Below are 18010 nucleotides of genomic sequence, written 5' to 3'. Positions count from 1 at the left end.
ATGGCCTCTTGTGGCCAGATTGGGGATTGGCAAGAAAGAAGTTACAGAAGAGAGCCAAGGTTGGAATTCTTAGGGAGATGCTAATAACAGTTATCGTTATAAAATAACATAACAATATTAATTATTACATATTAGTTAACATTTTGACATGTGTACTTACCATTCTGTGCCCAGCTCTCTTCTAAAGTGCTTTACATGTATTAATTTATTTAATTCTCACAATAGCCTATAATATAAACACTGTTATTATCTCCATTTTGACAAGGAGGAAACTGAGCACAGAAAGGTTAAGGTGGTTGCCAAGGTCACACAGCAGACCAGAACTCTAAGTCTAAGGAATCTGGCTTCAGAACCTTTGCTTTTAATCACCATGCTGAAACTGCATCCCATTTTTCAGGTTGCCAGGTAAAATATAGGATGCTCAGTTAAATTACAATTTCAGACAAACAGCAAATAATTTATTAGTATAGTATATCCTACGAAATATATGGGTCATACTTAATACTAACAAATTATGTGCTGTATTTACTAAATCCGGCAACCCTAATTTACAAGGCACTTTTCTCTGCCAAGTGCCATCACGCATATTACCTCATTTAATCCTCCCAGGAAGTCTATTCTCAGGTGCCCCAGGATTCCCCCTCCCCCCCCCCCCCCCCCCACCCAGTTCATCTTCTCCCCATATTTCCTTTTTTTTTTTTTTTTTTTTCAGGTAAAGAAAACAGAGGGACTTTCCTGGCGATCCAATGGTTAAGACTCTGCAAACCCAACGCAGGGGGCACAGATTCGATCCCTGGTCAGGGAAGATCCCGCATGCCGCATGGCATGGCCAAAAAAGAGAAAAAGAAACAGAGACATGATGGAGACCTGAAGTGACTAGCTGAGGTTGCAGAACATAACAAGTGGCAGAGCTGGGACTGAACCCACATTCTCCAGCAAAAATTGGTGCGTGTTTTCCACTTTAACAGGAGAGAAAAGTGAGAAGCAGTGATTGCCACCATGGAAGTCTCCCTTTATAGCATCTCCTTAGGCCTGGTCTGCTCTGAGGAAGAGCTGCTGGTCCCTCCTCAGAAAGCCAGTGAGGACCTTCCCAGGGTGGGAGAGTGGCAGAGGATCTCTGGCTTCTGTGCCCAGCCCCCAGCAGACCTGTCTAGGGCAGCAGGAAGGAGACTGCTCTCAGACCCTAGGGAGTTGGCTGTGAGATTCGAGTAATTGTCTGCTCAGGGGCCCCTGAGGCTCCCCAAGACTGTTTACCTGCTGCTCTGTGCACAGACAGCCTCCAGCCCAGCTGCTGGGGTTGCATCACCTGCAGCTAAAGCAGCCCTGGCGGCCAAAAGGCAACACAAGGAATCTAAGACACAGGGACCCAGGGAGCCTCTTTCATCTCCCTGTTGCCTTTTGGAAGCACGGTGCTTCTGCCCACAGGGAACACCCTGTGCGTTTTTCTCTCTTGACTCTGATCTGCTCCTATCCCCGGAATACCTGTGCCCTTCCTTCCCTAAAGATTTACACAGTCCCGTCCCCCCCCCCCACTCACTCTACTACTCTCTTCCAATCACTCCCACTCGCTACTGCTCTAATACCCCTCTGGGATGCAGGCTGGGGTGCCCTGCTGGTATGTGCCCCAACAGGTTTTTCCGTACCAGCCTCCAAATAAGCCTGGAGCCTTGTCTGACCTGCCCCCACCCCCACACCCCCAGGGAGCTGGAGTCAGAGGCAGAGCCAAGTCAGAAGCTGGACTTAGAGACTGGGCTTCTGTGGTCCCACCTGGCCCCGCCGGGACGGCAGTGCACAAAGCCTCCTGTGTCGGGGCTGAGCTGCTGAGAGGCCAGCGGAGTTCTCCGCATGGGTTAAGGCCAGTTCCTGGGAGGAGAGATGCTGGGTAGGGAGGTGTTGGCATGTGGGACCCGATACAGCCTGGTCCTCTCCCACATTTGGGAGGGGCCAGAGCCTGAGAGGATAGCTGGGCTGGTCTGCTGGAGAGGTCATCTGACTGGCTGTTCAGCTTGGGCTGCACACACACCCTCTCCTGTACCAGGCCACACAGGAGCTGGTGCCCATACACGGTACGCCACCAGGCTCTGAGGACACCCACTTCGCCCCCAGCGCCTCCGGGTAAGCACTGGACCTGGGCTCTCATGCTGCGGCTGGGGGTGGATGGCGGAACTTGTTGATCACTTGGGGGAGGGAGAAAGGAGTTTTCCTTTTCTAACATGAGTGCCTGCTTCCTTCTCCAGGCACCCATGTACCCACAAGAACACATACTCATGTCAGCTCAGAGATTGCACCTGCTGACCTAAAGATCCCAGCTGGAGACTCTGAGGGTGAAAGGCGCACAGTGGTGGAAGCTATGTGGGCAGGGCGTGGGGCTTACTTGGAGGCTGGGGCTGAAGGTGGGGGAAAATGCGGTTATCTCCCGCCCCACATACTTAATCCTGCTGCCTCGCCTCGCCTCCCTTACACTGCCCCAGGAACACCCAGCCAGGCCATTGAAGGAAGGGAGGTGACCTCAGAAGGGGATCATCCACCTCAGACCAAGGGCTGGGGAGCCTTGGGACCAACCCTAGAGTCTGGGAGGGTTTGTTTGGTGCTAGTTCTAGCAGCATCCCTGATCAAACTTGCTTCCGGAAGGATGGTGAGTGGTGGGGAAGGTGGAGGCTCGCCTCTTACCCTCCACTTGGGCTCCCAAACCTGCCACGCAGGTTGTTCTTTTTTTCTGCAACAAAGGAGAAGAATGGGTAAAGGGAATCCAGGCTCCGGACCTGGGGTCATAAAGCGGCCCAGAAAGGCTGGGACGTTCCCCTGAATTGGCTCCTGTGTCCCTCCTCCCAGGGCATCCAGTCGCACCATGTCTGTGACCAGCGGGAAGATGGGACTATCCCTGGCTCAGGAGATCCTCAGCCACCTGGGCCTTGCCAACAAGGTAGGTGCTGCTGGGATTGTAGGAATCTTTTCTTTTTTTTACATCAACACAGGGGCTGGGGGGTGGGACGGGGAATAGGAAAGGGAGAGCTGGCCCTGAGGCCATGCCCAGGGCCTGGCCGGGGCACTGGGGAATGGGCAGACTCTGGTACCCCCGTGCTCTTACAGACCGCAGCTTGGGGCATCCTCAGAACCTTCTTGAGCTTCAGTATAGACAAGGATGTGCAGAGGCTGCCAAGGGCCATTGCAGGCCAAGGTGAGCCCCTTCCTTCTGCACTTGGGCATATTACCTTTTAGAAACCAGTCTGTAGACCGAGAAGGAGCCCGGAAGGAGGAACTGACGATACTCCATAGAGTATCTCCTGGGCAAGAGAGAGGAGGTTTCACGCTCCTGCTAATGTAACAATCTCATATTATTTTGTAAACATAGAGCAGCTCTCTTTTCCTAGGTTTACAAACTGTCTTGTCAAGAGTAGAGGAGTGAGCTGTGGTTAGAGATAGGTTAGTTGACCCACCAGGGCACCAAAGCTAAAATTTTTGGCCCAATTAATGTCTAGGTGGCCAAATACAGATATGGATTCAGTTGCCAGAATGAGGATGGTGATAACACTAGAAAAAATAGCAAAAGAGCCACCATTTCTTAGGGGCTCCTTGTGTGCCAGGGCCTATGCCAAGCACATTACACATTTCAGTGAATCCTCACATCCACACTCACATCCTTGTTTTATAGATGAAAAAACTGAAGTACAGAGAGGTTAAATACCTTGCCCAAGGTCACACAGCTATTAAGTCACCTAGTCTCCTACAATACACATAATGATCCTATAGGACATGTAACTGCCATGTATCAACTCCTGGTCTATATCATAGGTGTTGGTCTATCCTATAAGCTATAGCATACTCTTGGCACCCAAGACCACCTTTCTCCACACTGGTCAGACTTTGTTCCGTATTATCCGAACTTAAATTGGCGATCTTGGTTTGAGGAATTTCATAAACAGAATCCGGTCATTGTGCTCGTTGAGCTAGGTCTCCTAGTACAACTGTCCCCCAAAACTTATAAATAAAAAAGCTCACCAAAAATTTGAAGATGGAATAGCTTTTTGTATACTGGTTGAGAAACCATCATGCCTATTAACAGCTATTCAAGACAGTACATAGAAGCATTTATTTTATCATCCAGAGATTTCCATTTTGACAGTAGATTACTGTGCTCATCCAATAAAGCCTGTACTTTTATAATGAGTGAACACTAAGATTCATTTGAAGAGTTGTGGTTATCTAAATTCCTGTCATAAAAACAAACTTATACCACAGCAATAAATGATTGTAAAGTATTTGGATTACAGGACTCTGTAATCCAAATACTTTACAATCATTTATTGCTGGTAGACTTTTGGATGTAAATGCCAGATTTATCTTAGAAGTACGAGTCAAAAAATAATACAGGCCTATTTTTCTGAAAAAAAATTTTAAAAAAGGAAAAACTCAATCAAGACACTTCCAAACTATTCTTTTATGAGAGAAATGTGAAAACATAATTGTGATGAATATTTATTCAGAAAAATGACCTTTAAATGACAGCTGATTCAGGACAAATTCAGACCAATCTGAACCATAAAATGAAGGTTCATTATAAAGATCCTAGGGCAGTATGAGATGCCAAATTTATTCTCAATTAACAAGACAAGAATTATGCTTGATATAGGTTTGGTATAGAGGGTACTTGTACACCATTGGGAATATTCAGTTAATGAGTGACTCCTACCCCAATTCTATAACTATGGAGTAACAAGAGTTGGAAGAAGGGAAGAATGGATACTGGGAAGCATTTGGCAGTCTTCATCACAACATAAAACCAATGATACATGGAATTCAAAAGAGTAGCCATCAGAGAATTCCCTGGCGGTCCAGTGGTTAGGGCTCCTTGCTCTCACTGCTGAGGGCCTGGGTTCCATCCCTGGTCAGGGAACTAAAATCCCACAAGCCACAGCCAAAAACTAAATAAATAAATTTAATTTAATTAAGTGCAAAAAAAAAACAAAACAAAGAGTAGCCATCAGGCCCACTGACAATTAGGTAATGAATGAGTCCAAATAAAATATAGCATCCTGTATTCACTTCATCATTTTTTTTTTGTTTCTTTGTGGGAGTTTATGATCTGTGGGGTTGCCCTAAGTGTAGGTTTCAGGCAGTTCTGGAAAGGGTCTTAGGAGTCAAGTGACTGAGATAACTCTGAAAAAGAGGATAATAGGAAATGATGACAGCACCAGTGCACAGCTCATGACACAAACAGGTTTTTTGCAACCAAAAAAAATTTTTTTTTAACATTTCTTTCCTTTTTTTTTTTTTAATATTTATTTATTTATTTGGCTGCACTGGGTCTTAGCTGCAGCATGCAGGATATAGTTCCCTGACCAGGGATCGAACCTGGGTCCCCTGCATTGGGACTGTAGAGTCTTAACCACTGGACCACCAGGGAAGTCCCCAAAATATTTTATTATAATCAGTTATAGCTCATGATTTGAATATGTACTATATCTCTATTATTTCTAAACTGAACCCTCCATTACCATCTTTAACCAAAAGGCAAGAGGCCTGGTGCAGGTATGAGAGAAGGACAGTGATGCTGAACCCCAGGGGTCCAACCAGGAGAAACTGATGTATAAAGATGAGGATAACAAGACGACCCTGGTAGGTCAGGGTCAGAACGGGAAGTCACATGACCCTGCTCCCTATCAGAGCCCCATCAACTCAGTTTAGGGACAGGGTGGGTGTATCCTCCTTGGACTTTCTCGAACTTGTAAGTTAAAAACAGTCTTTCTGGATTTCATTCTGTAAATCTTTTTTTTTTTTTTTTAAGATTCTTTTTTAAGATTTTTTTTTTTTTGGCTGCATTGAGTGTTGCTGCACGGAGTCTTTCTCTGGTTGTGGAGAGCGGGGGCTACTCTTCATTGTGGAGCGCGGGCTTCTCATTGCAGTGGCTTCTCTTGTTGCAGAGCACGGGCTCTAGGTGTGCGGGCTTCAGTAGTTGTGACATGTGGGCTCAGTAGTTGTGGCGCACGGGCTTAGTTGCTCCGCGGCACGTGGGATCTTCCCGGACCAGGGCTTGAACCCGTGTCCCCTGCACTGGCAGGCAGATTCTTAACCACTGCGCCACTAGGGAAGTCCCTCATGCTGTAAGTCTTTATAGGTGGCAAGTCTCCTCTGTCTTTTCTTGAGTACATGCCCTTGGAGCGAGGTACTCAAGAGCGAGGCTCTAAGCTAGTGGCAGGACCAGGAAAGACGTGGATGGAACAAGTAATTGTCCAGTAATATTCCCCACAGCAATCGATCTTTCCTGCCACATCATTACCCTTACATAATGCATATTTCTCTTTTCCTTGACTCTCTCTTCACCAACACTCCCTAGAATAATTCACCATGTGGCCCAATCCCTAGTCTGTGAGAATGTCACTACCACCACATCCACATTCTGTTTCTTCCTCTACCAGCAAACTGAGACAATTACCAAGTTCTGATGCGTATCCTTATTTCTTGAAGTGAGACTGATCTTCTAAGTATCCGAGCTGAGTTCAAAAGAAATTTGGGAAGTCCCTCTACTCTTCCCTCCAGGTGAGACTTCGCTGGTTCTTAACCTGGAGCCCTGGAGCTTCACCCCTAACCTCCACACTGCACACAGTGGAGCATAGTCATGTCCTGGAGAACTCATGGGTCTTTGGTGAATTTAGTGCAGGACTCCAGGCACCACACAATCTCTGGGCCAGCACGAGGGAGAGGACAGAGTGCCTAAGCCATAGTGGTGGTGGGCCTTTCTAATACTTGACTTTCTTGTCTGCAGAACGCAGTGAAAGGGAACTGCCGGTCAGCCCTACTAGCCCTGTGCAGGGCTGAAGACCTCTGAGACCTCATCCCCATATGACCTTCAAGAATCTGAGATTCCCATGTATGGGTGAGCCTGCAGGAGACCAGCTGGGCCTCCAAATAAGATAACCCCTCACTTGAGCACCACATGTTCCAGCTTCTTGTGGAGTCTGGAACTCCAAGTTCCTCTTAAATCCCTTAATTTCCCTCATTTCAAAGTGATATCTGCACCTGGGTCCCCTAGCTCTGTCTTGGGTATGCGATAATGGGATCTCTTTGATAGTTTCTGCTCTACTCATTCTTTCCGTATTCTGGCCAGCACATCTCACTGATATTTGAATTCTTTTGGCAAACTTCACTGTCATTTGTGTTCCCTGATTGAAGTTTGGGTGGAGCAGGACATGGGCTGGGAGGAGGCCTTGAAGCTGGAGGTGCCTTTCATGTTGGATATTCAACAGGAGTCCTGTTTGAGGCTCTAGACTGCAGTTGTCAACAACCCCCCTCCCCTCGGTGTCTCCCCTCCCCCCCATTAATCTCTCTTCACCAGGAAATTTCAGGTAAAATAATTGAGAACCAGGAACCACAATGAGGTCAGAAATGGTTAGAGGTAGCAAGGGACCATCTGTATGACCTGAGAAGCAAGCAGAGGATCAAGCTACCCCTCCCCTGCACGGGAAGATTGGGTTATCAAGGTGCACAATCCCCAAATTCATCTGTCCAAAGCAGGAAACCCACCTCACAAATTATAGTACTACTTCCAAAAGAAGACCTACCGAAAACAGATAAAAAACAAAAAAGGAAAAAGCAGGCTTTGGCTCCCCCTGCTGCTTGTATTAGAAATGACAGGCCGCCCCCTCACACCTTTTTACCTCCCCCTCCCCCTTTTTGCATTCCTCAATTGAGTCAAATACTTAACCCCATAGCTGCAGGGTAAGGCAAACCACAGACCTCAGGAAAGAAGTTTTATTTCCAATCCCCTAGGAAGGCATTACAAATAATGGAGATAGAAACCCAAATTAAACCCTGAAACAAACAGATGGATATGGGTGGGCCTGCAGGAGCAGAAAGTAGGGGAGATGGGTTCTAGACAGGAACCTCACCCTGGAGCCTGAGTCTGTATATTAATGTGACTATTCTGGGGAAAGGGAGTTGGTAATCAGAAATCCTCACCCGACCAACCCCAATGTTGCCCAGGATGGCTGGGAGGAAGAGGAGGCAGCACGTGAGGGCAAAGACGTCACCAACTCTGACCTTGGCATTTACTGCCTGCTCTGATCCCCAACATTCCATAAATAAGTTACCCTGCATATCTCAAGTTGAGCCAGGGAGCAAGCAAAATAGGCCCAGCTTCTGCAAGCGGAGGCAAGGCAGCCTGGCACTGAGCGGGGCTACAGGAGGACACAGTCGGACTCTTGCTTCGGCCTCTGCCGACGCTCGGCAGCTGGGCGTCCAAATGCAGCTCCTCTCCCCTGTATCAGATTTAACAATTGGTCACCCATCAACTGTGGAAGAGTCCAGGACAGAGACTCTAGATGGAAGCAGGGTCAGGATTGGGAGAGGCAGTGGGGAGAGAAAGACAGGAAGGGACCCAGGGGAGAGGGACAGACAGGAGAAAGGCCCCAAGGGAAACCTTGAAGGGACATGGCAGGAATAACAAGTGTCTGGACCAGGGGAAGCAGGAGTGGCACACTGAGGATGTGGGAATGCTGGAGGGGCAGCGCTAAGGGCAGGGGGAGCAGACCCACCTGTGGTAACAGGGCACGTGCTGCCACGGGCTGGGAGGCTTGGTGCTGTTGGTACTCCTCTTGCTGAAGTTGCTGGGCCAGCTCCAGGTCGCTAAGACCCAATGTGCCTTGCGACGGCTGCTGCTGCAGGGACAAGGCGATCAGGTAGTCCTGGAGAGAGGGGAAAGAACGGGGATGGTGAGGGAGGCTGGGGCGGGGGGATGTCCAGGCTGTGTTTAGGTTTCCAAACCAGCCTTTCCTGGGAGTTCCCTGGCAGTCCAGTGGTTAGGACTCTGAGCTTCCACTGGCAGAGGGCACGGGTTCAATCCCTGGTCGGGGAACTAAGATCCCACAAGCTGTGTGGCCAAAAAAATAAATAAATAAATAACAACAACAAAAAAAGCAGCCTTTCCTCATCCTTCCAATTCTCCAGCTCCTTCTCCAGAGCAACACATATAGCCAAGTTTTTTGTTTGTTTGTTCTTTTGCGGTACGTGGGCCTCTCACTGTTGTGGCCTCTCCCGTTGCGGAGCACAGGCTCCGGACACGCAGGCTCAGTGGCCATGGCTCATGGGCCCAGCCGCTCCGCGGCATGTGGGATCTTCCCGGACCGGGGCACGAACCCGTGTCCCCTGCATCGGCAGGCGGACTCTCAACCACTGCGCCACCAGGGAAGCCCCAGCCAAGTATTTTACCTCTGGTGCCAGAGAATACACACCAAGTGCTGAGATGGTCCGAAAGGTAACAGAGGAGAAGGGCATGGCTGTCATATGTCACAGTCTCTAGATAATAAGATGCAGGCAGCTCGCACCTATGGCAAGAAGCTCTCTGAGGCGGACATGCTCTCTGAACCCTCCCCAGAGACCCCACACACCTGGTCCACCTGCCGCTGCTTTTCTGGGGAGCCACTCCCACCTTCTGCTCCAGGTCCCTTGCCTAGGGAGTGACTTAGGTGAAAGTCAGAGTCACAGAAACAGCTGTCTCCGTCCACGTTGTGCAGGCTCTCCCACACCACTTGCTCCTCCTGTAGAAAGCCCTGGTCGGTGACCAGTAGGTACAAGTGACCCTGCAAAGAGGAGGACAAAGTGCATTGGTGGGACAGGTGACAGAGGCACCTATCTGAGATGCACAGAGACCATTGGAATCAATCGGTGTGCTAGCTGGAACGTGTCAGTGTGAGCATGTGGATCTTTTATAAATATGCGTGGCTGTGGGGAGAAGGAAGGGCTGTCTGAGTCGTGATCAGCTGGGTGTGAGTATGGTGGTCACTGTGGTCAAACATGGAGTCCTCGGGCTAAAGTCCCGCATACAACCCTGCTTCCTATCCTACTTCCCATGGTTCTCTGGGCTCGCCTGATGGTTATAAGGATAAATCCTTTGAGAACCAACGACCTTTCCCTCTTCTACTCAATTCCTAGAGAGCTCAGACAATTTTTAGCTTTGGAAAACTATAGTATTGTTCAAAAATTCCACTGCCCCTTCCTGGGAGAGGATTTACACTTTCTTGTCCCACTGATGGCAGGCTTACTCCATATGGCTCGCTCTGGCCAGTGAGATGTTAGCAGAACTGACATTGTCATTTCCAGGCAGAAGCACTAAAAGCACGCATGCGGTGTGTTCCCCATCCCCACACTTTCCCCTCCTATGTTCCAGATAAAGGCTGTTTTGTCAGCCTGGGCCCCAAAGTGAAGATGATGTGGGACAGAGCTGCAGCCAATCTGCAGTGGACGTGCAACATGTGTGAGAAATAAACCTTTGGGGACTTCCCTGGTGGTCCAGTAGGTAAGACTCCGTGCTCCCAATGCAGGAGCTCGGGTTTGATCCCTGGTCGGGGAACTAGATCCCGAATGCATGCCTCAACTAAGAGTCCGCATACCGCAAGTAAGAAGTCTGCATGCCGCAACGAAGATCCCGTGTGCAGCAACTAAGATCGGCACGGCCAAAATAAATAAATAAATAAATAGATAAATATTTTTTTGAAAAAAGAAATAAACCTTTGTTGTGGTAAACCACTGGGGTTCAGGGGTCATTTGTTATCACAGCTTAATCTACCTTATCCTGACTGAAACACTCACCCAGAAGAAAAAGGCATGAGGGAATGACAGCACTCCAAACCCCCACCTCCTAAACCCTCATCACCTTGTGCTTAGTCATAGTGCTAAAGTGGTTGTTCCGGAAGAAGACGCTAAGTTCGCCCTCCTTGGCAGCTGTTGTTAGCTCACACAGACCATGGTAGGTCAGCTGTGCAGCGGTGGTCTCCAGGAACTGCTCTGCAATCAGGCCTGGCAGCAGGGCACAAGAAAGGGGGGGGGGGTTGCTTAAATGCAAAGTCCATGGTAGGATCATCCAGAGAGCCCCTGTCAAAGCCCTAGGGGTCAGTCCCACCTTGTGAAATCGCTTCCTTGAAGCCTGGCTGTATTCATTCATTCAACAGATTCTAACTGAGAAGCTACTTTTTGCCAGGCGTCGCACTAGGTACCGGGGGATACGTCAGTGAACTAAATAGACAGTTCCCCAAACTCCCTCTCATGGAGCTCACATTCTAGTGGGACATGGTGGTGGGGAGACAGACAATAAACACTAAACCTAAGTAGCCATGATTCCCTCCCCATAAGATCCACAGAAGAGAAGGGAGGGAGGTCACCTTCTGTCACGAGGTTGGTGTCACTGGAGTGCTTGCAGGTGATGATCTTCTCTACCAGTTGGTTATAACTCAGTTTCCCAACTGCACTCACAGCCTCAGGACTCTGCATGAGCAGCGGGGTGGGGTGGTACCAAAAAAATGGAGATCTTTTACAGGAAGGAAGTGAAGCAAGCCCACAAAGACTGCAAACCCTACGACCAAAGCTTCCTGAAACTTTTGATGTCTGAAGAATTTACCTATTTCCATATTGTTTGCTTGTATTTGAATGTTACCCCCCAGAAAGGTGAAAATTAAAGGAATTCTGCACTGGATCCAGCCTCTAAACCCTAATCCCCTCCCAAGCCAATCTACTCCCTACCTCCCTAAACCCCTCCACACAAAATTTTGCTTCTCTCTCAGCTTGAGCTGACTGAGTCTCACTTGCGCCCCCTACCCTCACCTGTGGATCAACAAGCCAGCCATGGTACAGAGGTATGCCTAGTAGGTCAAAGATGCTGCACTCAGGTGTATACTCAAAATCAGAGACACCTGTGAATCGCACATTGACATCCAGACCTGTGGCCAGTTTAGGCAGCACTGTCATTGCATCGTCCACATTCTGGGGTAGAAAAGAAAATAATGGATAGATCAAATCAACACATGTATATTTTAAACTTACACAGTGCTATAGGTAAACAAGGATATACTGTATAGCACATGGAATTATACCTAGTATCTTAAAGTAACCTATTATGGAATATAATGTGCAAAATACTGAATCACTACTCTGTACACCTGAAACTAACACAATATTATAAATCAACTATACTTCAATTTAAAAAATAAAATGGAAAAAAAGAACCTGACACAGTGTTATATGTCAATTAAATCTCAATAAAACTGGGGAAAAAAAAGAAAATGATGGCTATTCTAGCCTCCCCTCCCCCCCCCTACTCCCACCTCCAGAAAAAAAAAAAATTTAATCTTGTTGCTTTTCTTCCCTGGTGTTCTCTTACAATGGAAATTCCTCCCTTGTCTCAACCCTTCTTTATCTTATGTAAATGAACATATTTTCTAGGACAGAGATACACCCTCCCCCTCCTGCAGAAAGAAATTATGGTTCAAGGAACCCTCCTGAGAAGCATCAGAAAGGCCTCTCTTAATAGCCTGGGTGTCTCCTTATAAGCCTGCAAACCCCCATGTCCACAGACCTTTCGCCTCACCTGCTGAAAATTAAGCTGAAGTCCTTCTGACTTCTCTTGGGGCTTGATGGATAGAAGGCAGTCTCCTACAAGACAGGATTCCTTATCAGCTTACCCCACCAACAGTCCCAAAAGCTGCTTCCTCTTCTCCAGGAGAATGGAGGTAATGTCACAGAACCACAGATTTTCACAGTTGCAAAGGGCCTTAGTTTCTCAGAGGAAGAAATGGGCCCACAAAGGTGAAGGGTACACGCAAGGTTCCATGTGAAAGCTAAGGGAAGAACTGGGGTGACAACCCAGGACTCCTGACACCTTCACTTTTCCTTTTCATTCCCCAGCCTTGCAGAGAAACCCCACAGATTTTTACCTTCCCTGCCACATAAGATCCCCGCATGGGAGTCCCTCAACACTCTGGATTTCTGGCTGAGTAGATAGCACTGGAAGATTTTGGGTAATTCCCCTTCAAGGCCCAGTAACTCACCAAGATGGGCCATGAGCTCATCTGATGCGATCACTTCCTTCTGAGGTGGCAGCTTCACCTGGAGGCAAGGAATGACAAAGTGTTAGCCAGGTGTGTGCTTTCCTTCATGGAGCACTGAAGGAGGAACCCATAGAAAGGCAGGGGGAGGGCAGGGGTTGTCTAGCAGTCAGGTGTGGTGGAAAAGAAAAGCTTGCAACTGGAGCAAGGGAATGAATGTGAAAAACTGCAAGGCATTCCCATTTGCTAGACAGTAGAAGACAGAGGAGTAGGACAGATCATTGTTTTGTTTCGTTTTTAACGAATATCTTATCTCATTTGTTCAAGCTGGAGAAGTAGGAAGAATAATCTGGAAAGTTTGGCTTGAGAAAATCAGAATGATCAAGGTTTTCTGAGCCCCCATCCAAGCTCTCTCTTACCTTCCACTGAAGAAAAAGGATGTTCATGATGGCGATGAGAGGGCAAGGGCCGTTAGTGCTCTGGGTGATGATGGGTGTCCGTTCTCCCTTCCAGGGGATCCACTTTACACAGTAGAAGTCTAGCTCAGGTTGTCGGGCCCTGGGGGACTGGGGAAGTTCTTGGGGCCAGGAGCAGGCCCCCACTGTCTCTACCTCAGGCTGTGTCCCCTGGGCTAGCCCTTCTTGGCTTGAGCTAGCATCAGGTGGAGGCGACTCGAGGTTATCCTGGCCCTGGGCTGGCAGCAAAGCTTCATCTACTGGCTCCTGTTCTCCAGCTGCCCCACCAGCCTCTTCGGCATCCTTGTCCTGAGGGGGCTCACTGGGTTCTGACAGGACCTCATCGTTTTCAGGGCTGACCACTTCCGCAGTCCTGGCCTCACCACGGACTGGATGCTCAGGCTGATGGTGTTCCATGGTCAGGAGGGGTCAACTGAGGGGCACCAAAGGACTTTATTGTCCTCAGGGACTGGCTTAATCAAGGCTTGATATGCAAAAGAGAGAACGATCCAATAAGAAGGAAATCATTGGGCTGGAACGCAAATAGAGCCAGAAAAATCTTGGAAAAGGAATGTAGTGCAGAAGGCTCGGTTAGCGTCTGTTGGCCACTCCTGGCTACAGGTAGTACAGCTTTGGGGTAAACAGAAGGGCCCCAGGCCGGGCTCTTTCACCTCTAACTTGCTGTGACCAGATAGGACCAACGAGGGTACAGGACTTTCAGGCTTGGGGGGGATGATTCCGGTGGGATTGAAGACATTGGGTGGCGTCAGCTTCCCTGGAACAGGAAGGACAAGGAATGGAGACAAGACAGAAAGGGCGGGTAAAAGGAGAAAGAAGAAAAAGAGATGGAGAAAGAAATGTTAAAACTATACTAATGATTATTAATACAGTGATCTTTAGCTCACCCTGTAATAGGCATCATGTCAGTAAACCCCACCATAGCCAGAATGAGAGTAATTCCTCTGCCCTACCCAAACCCTGTCCCTTGGCTGTTCAGGAAACATCCTGAGCACACATGGCTTATATCCTTAGGGCCATCTTCTCTCTGCCTCATCCCAAGGGCAAAAAGATGAACAGTCATATAGTGCTTGGGGTGAAGAATAAAGAGAGTCAATACCATGCCCCTAAAGGCGAAACACTGGTGAGAAAGAAGTCCTTCTCCTCAAAGGACTCCACCTTCACAACTCCAGATTTACACAATCGCAAACCACAACAAAAAGATCCTGGGAGGAGCTTCCTGTAGGCTGGAGAGGGGAAATGCAGGCCCTGGGGACTTGAATCAGAGATCAGTTCTGATAAGTAATTTCAGATTAGACGTACAGAACACACACACATACACACACACACACACCCCACCCGACCCCATTCTTCCAGTAAGCTTCTCTTGACAGCTAGAGTTGGGATTAGCGACGTCTCCTCAGTTCCTCTATGCTCCGAAAACTGCCGAAACCCAGAGATACTCTCTTGCCCACTACATGGAATATAAAAATACTGATTATTGATTTCTGTAAAACAAAAAATGCTCTGTCTCCACTCCTCTACCTGTGCATATGTTCTTTCCATCTATTCCCATCTAGGTCATTTTAGATGTCAACTCTGGACCTGTTTAACCCGCTCTCTACCAGCACTAAGCATAGACATTTAATTAACACCATGGATCGTAGACAATAAAAAGCCACAAACCCTGCCCCCTGGAAAACATTTCCCTTCAACCTCCTTACTTCCCTCACCCCCTTGATCAGGGTGAGAAAGGGGGAGAAATTAAACTTGTCAGAAATCTTTTCTCTTGCTTCCGCCTAACCTGAGACTATGCTTCCTTTTGTAATCCGGCAGGAATTTAGGGCTAGGGTAAAGCCTGGGGGGTGAAGTTGAGGAACAGAAAAGTTACCAAAATAAGCCTAGTCACCCAGATTGATCATCCTCCTGATTCAAATATAATTTATGCTAGCTGCATCTCATTTACATGTTGTTGATTTCGAATCATAGCAGCAAAAATTGCCTGCAGGCCTTATGCTTTTTTTTCCCCTCTCTCTCCTTTTTTCCTCCCTTCCCAAATGACACTTAGGATGAGCCTTAGAAGCAGAAACCAGAGCCTGGGACACTTTTTTAAAAGCTTGGAGAAAAACAGCGCTTATTTCTTAGCTTTTCTGTCCAATGCCAGAAATGATCAATAATTAAGCAGGGGTTGGGCCACTAGCTGGCCAGGCCAGTGGTATCCAGGAGCTGGATACCAGAGGGAGCTGGGTCTCAGAGAATCTGGGCAAAAAGCTAAGTGGGCTAAGTCTTCAGAAGAGGGGCCAGAAGTGTGATGGAGGAGTTCCACTCTACAGGGGGCATGCCTGGTGGGTTGGGCATAATGGAGTATTTCAGAGCAGGAGAGACTCTGAGACTCATAGGTTCTCAAACAAATCAGGATTTCATGCTTTTCCTCTTTTCTTAACTCAAGTCCTACACTTTCTCTCCAGCTGGAATTATCCTCTGGTGGCGGTAAGGGAGTCAAAAGAGCCCTGGACCCTCCCTATAGCCAGAGGCAGTAAATAGCCAAAAGTTGGAAGAAGCATATAAAAGTTGGAAGAAGCATATAAACCGGGTATGTAGCTTCAAGAAGACACCCGTGTCCCCTGCCCTGGCTCCCCAGGAACTTTACTCTCCCCTCAAGTGCCTGACTGTCCCACTCTAATCTCCCTCTCAGTCTGACCCAAATCTTCATGCAACTAATGATTTAGATTTTCCCCTCAGAATAAGGCAACCACAGTGCGCTGTCTACTTGCTAGCAAGGGAGAGGGGGAAGGTGTCATTAAAAGGAGGAAGTGTAGGGACCAAGCAGCATCTCTTTTACGTACTCCTTCTGCCTGAGCTCCTCTCGAAATCCAGACTTATAGAGACCCAAGGTGGAAGGACAGCCAGTGTCACCTCCCCAGAGCTGGAGAGGAAAAAGAGCAGTGGGGGTTAGGAGAAAAGGCGAAGGAAATGGTTAAAACAGTTTTTACCTTACAGAAGTGGGTGCTGTTCCAGGACCTAGAAGGGGGGTTCAACTCTGGCAATGCGATGGTGGAGGTGGGTACAGGGAGGGGCGCCGCCACAGTCCCAGCTGCCTTCCAGCTGTCAACGCCAGAGCTTATACAGGTTTACCCAGGTTTACGAGCGGCGGTCCTGGCTGGATTGTGGCTACTTCCGGACTCACGCCCACGACCGGGGGGCACTGGAGGAGGGTGCAGGCAGACAGGGGTGCAGCCCAGGTGCTCCCAGGTCGCTCAGAGCGTCTTCGGGATTTCTGAGTCGCCGAGTCTAGGGCGTGCGCTCCAGGCCCTGTCTACAAGCTGGTTTTCAAAGGAAGTTTGTGGGTTTTCTTTTTTCTTCTTTCTCTCTCTCTCTGTTTTCCCATCAGGACAAAGAAAAATCAGTCAAGGACAAGCTCCCCAAAGGAGGAGGAGCCTGCCCAGCACTGGAGGATTTCCATTAGGGCTTTCTGACCTGGTCAGCAGCTTGGTGATCAGCAGTGAGGGAGAGAAACAGGGAGAGAAAAACAACAGACCCTTTCTCTTCCCTCCGCCTGCCGCTGGAAGGGACGGAGCACTTGTGCCTCTCTGGTGAGAATAGGGAAGAGCAAGGGCCCTTGCTAAGTGGGGAGGAGCAGGGCTGGACAGCAGCAGCTTGTTGGATCTCTCCGGGCATGGCAGTCCTTTGCCCTGGATCCAAAGAAGCAGGGCCAAAGAGCGTGATATTTCCATATTTATTCATTTAAAGTGAAAAAATCCCGATCCTTTCCAAGTCCTTAATGAATCATTTTTTTAGTCTAGAAATGAAACCAGTTGGGCTGTGCCTGGGTAGTGCAGAAGAAGGTGTGGAAGAAGCCCCAGGCTCTGGGAAGAGTGCAGCAGGGAGAAAACCAGCTGAGCAAGGAGGAGATCCAATACCCCTGTGCTCTAGTCCTTGTTCCCACCACGGGCCACAGCTTCTCATCTGTCACCTCCTCTCAATTCCTAGCTTGGGGAGCAGGGAAAGCTGGTGTGAGGCTGGTGGTAGGAAATAAAGGGATGGATTAATAAATAGGGGAACATTTGATGATGAGAATACCTTTATTTGCAGTACTCTGCACTACCCTGGGACTGGAAGGTGGCAGTTAAAGGAGGTTGGAACCCTACTCTACGTTCTGAAGGGCCCTCCAAGCTCTACTTACAGGGCTGCCGCAGGATGAAACTTCAAGCAACTCCGAAGGCTGAAAGAGCAGTTGGAACAATGAGGGAGGCAGGGAGCAAAGAACCCAGGTTACAACAGTCCATGAAAAGAATGAGACATTTGCCGACGCTGTAGGAAAAAAACAGGCTACAGAAAAGAAGCAGCAGGAGTTGGCGAGAGACTGTAGGTATTAAGTAAAGAAGAGCGGTCAAAGACTAGTCTAATGTTTTTATAACATGTATAATCACGCAATTGGTGGCAGTTTGTCAGTTTGGTAAGGAAGAGAATTCGAGAGAGAGATGAGGAGCTGTTTTTGCCCAGTGTAATTTAAGATGTCAACCAGATGGGCGGTGTAATATATGGAAAGATGTTATACTTAGCCTGACTCAAGAGGGAAAGTTCAGATGCCACAAAGATAGGTTATGTGACACATATACACTGTGATCTCAGAAAATTCTCCTTCCCTCAATTCTTGGGGCCATTTTGGCGCTTCGAGACTACACTTCCCAGGACGCCCTGCACCACGCCCCATTTCGCGCCTCCAGCCCCCACTTCGCTCCTCCC

At 48.4% G+C, this 18010-nt stretch overlaps 1 protein-coding gene across 5 annotated transcripts; it reads right to left on the bottom strand.

Annotated features, from left to right (window-relative positions):
• Nucleotides 1-7735: 7735 nt before the first annotated feature.
• MINDY1 (MINDY lysine 48 deubiquitinase 1) lies at nucleotides 7736-16849 on the bottom strand. 5 transcript variants are annotated; one of them, XM_029230264.1, is made up of 10 exons: nucleotides 16742-16849; nucleotides 16258-16640; nucleotides 13232-14042; nucleotides 12816-12873; nucleotides 12356-12420; nucleotides 11593-11751; nucleotides 11154-11256; nucleotides 10649-10791; nucleotides 9384-9575; nucleotides 7736-8681 (listed from the first exon to the last, which is right to left on the bottom strand). In XM_029230264.1, the coding sequence occupies exons 3-10, from the start codon at nucleotides 13682-13684 to the stop codon at nucleotides 8331-8333; spliced, it is 1524 nt and encodes a 507-aa protein (XP_029086097.1). In that variant the 5' UTR covers nucleotides 13685-14042; nucleotides 16258-16640; nucleotides 16742-16849; the 3' UTR covers nucleotides 7736-8330. The 5 variants fall into 5 exon arrangements, with proteins under 5 accessions (XP_029086097.1, XP_029086098.1, XP_029086096.1 ...); XM_029230265.1 differs by having other exon boundaries at nucleotides 7736-8255; nucleotides 8532-8681; nucleotides 16258-16843; XM_029230263.1 differs by having other exon boundaries at nucleotides 16258-16843.
• Between the last annotated feature and the right edge of the window lie 1161 nt (nucleotides 16850-18010).

The sequence above is a fragment of the Monodon monoceros genome, unplaced genomic scaffold, assembly GCF_005190385.1.
Source record: "Monodon monoceros isolate NGI ecotype Baffin Bay Population unplaced genomic scaffold, NGI_Narwhal_1 Super_Scaffold_18, whole genome shotgun sequence".
In the NCBI taxonomy this organism is placed as follows: Eukaryota; Metazoa; Chordata; class Mammalia; order Artiodactyla; family Monodontidae; genus Monodon; species Monodon monoceros.
The sequence above is the reverse complement of the archived record's forward strand: the minus strand, read 5'-3'. Positions and strand labels throughout refer to the sequence as shown.

Bases quoted from the DNA above. Each gene is read 5' to 3' on its own strand.
- MINDY1 (XM_029230264.1), bottom strand. From the start codon at position 13,684: ATGGAACACCATCAGCCTGAGCATCCAGTCCGTGGTGAGGCCAGGACT. The intron at 12,874-13,231 runs GTAAGAGAGAGC...CCTTGCCTCCAG, and splicing joins TCCTTTTTCTTCAGTGGAAG to GTGAAGCTGCCACCTCAGAA. The intron at 10,792-11,153 runs GTGACCTCCCTC...CCCTGCTGCCAG, and splicing joins CACCAACCTCGTGACAGAAG to GCCTGATTGCAGAGCAGTTC.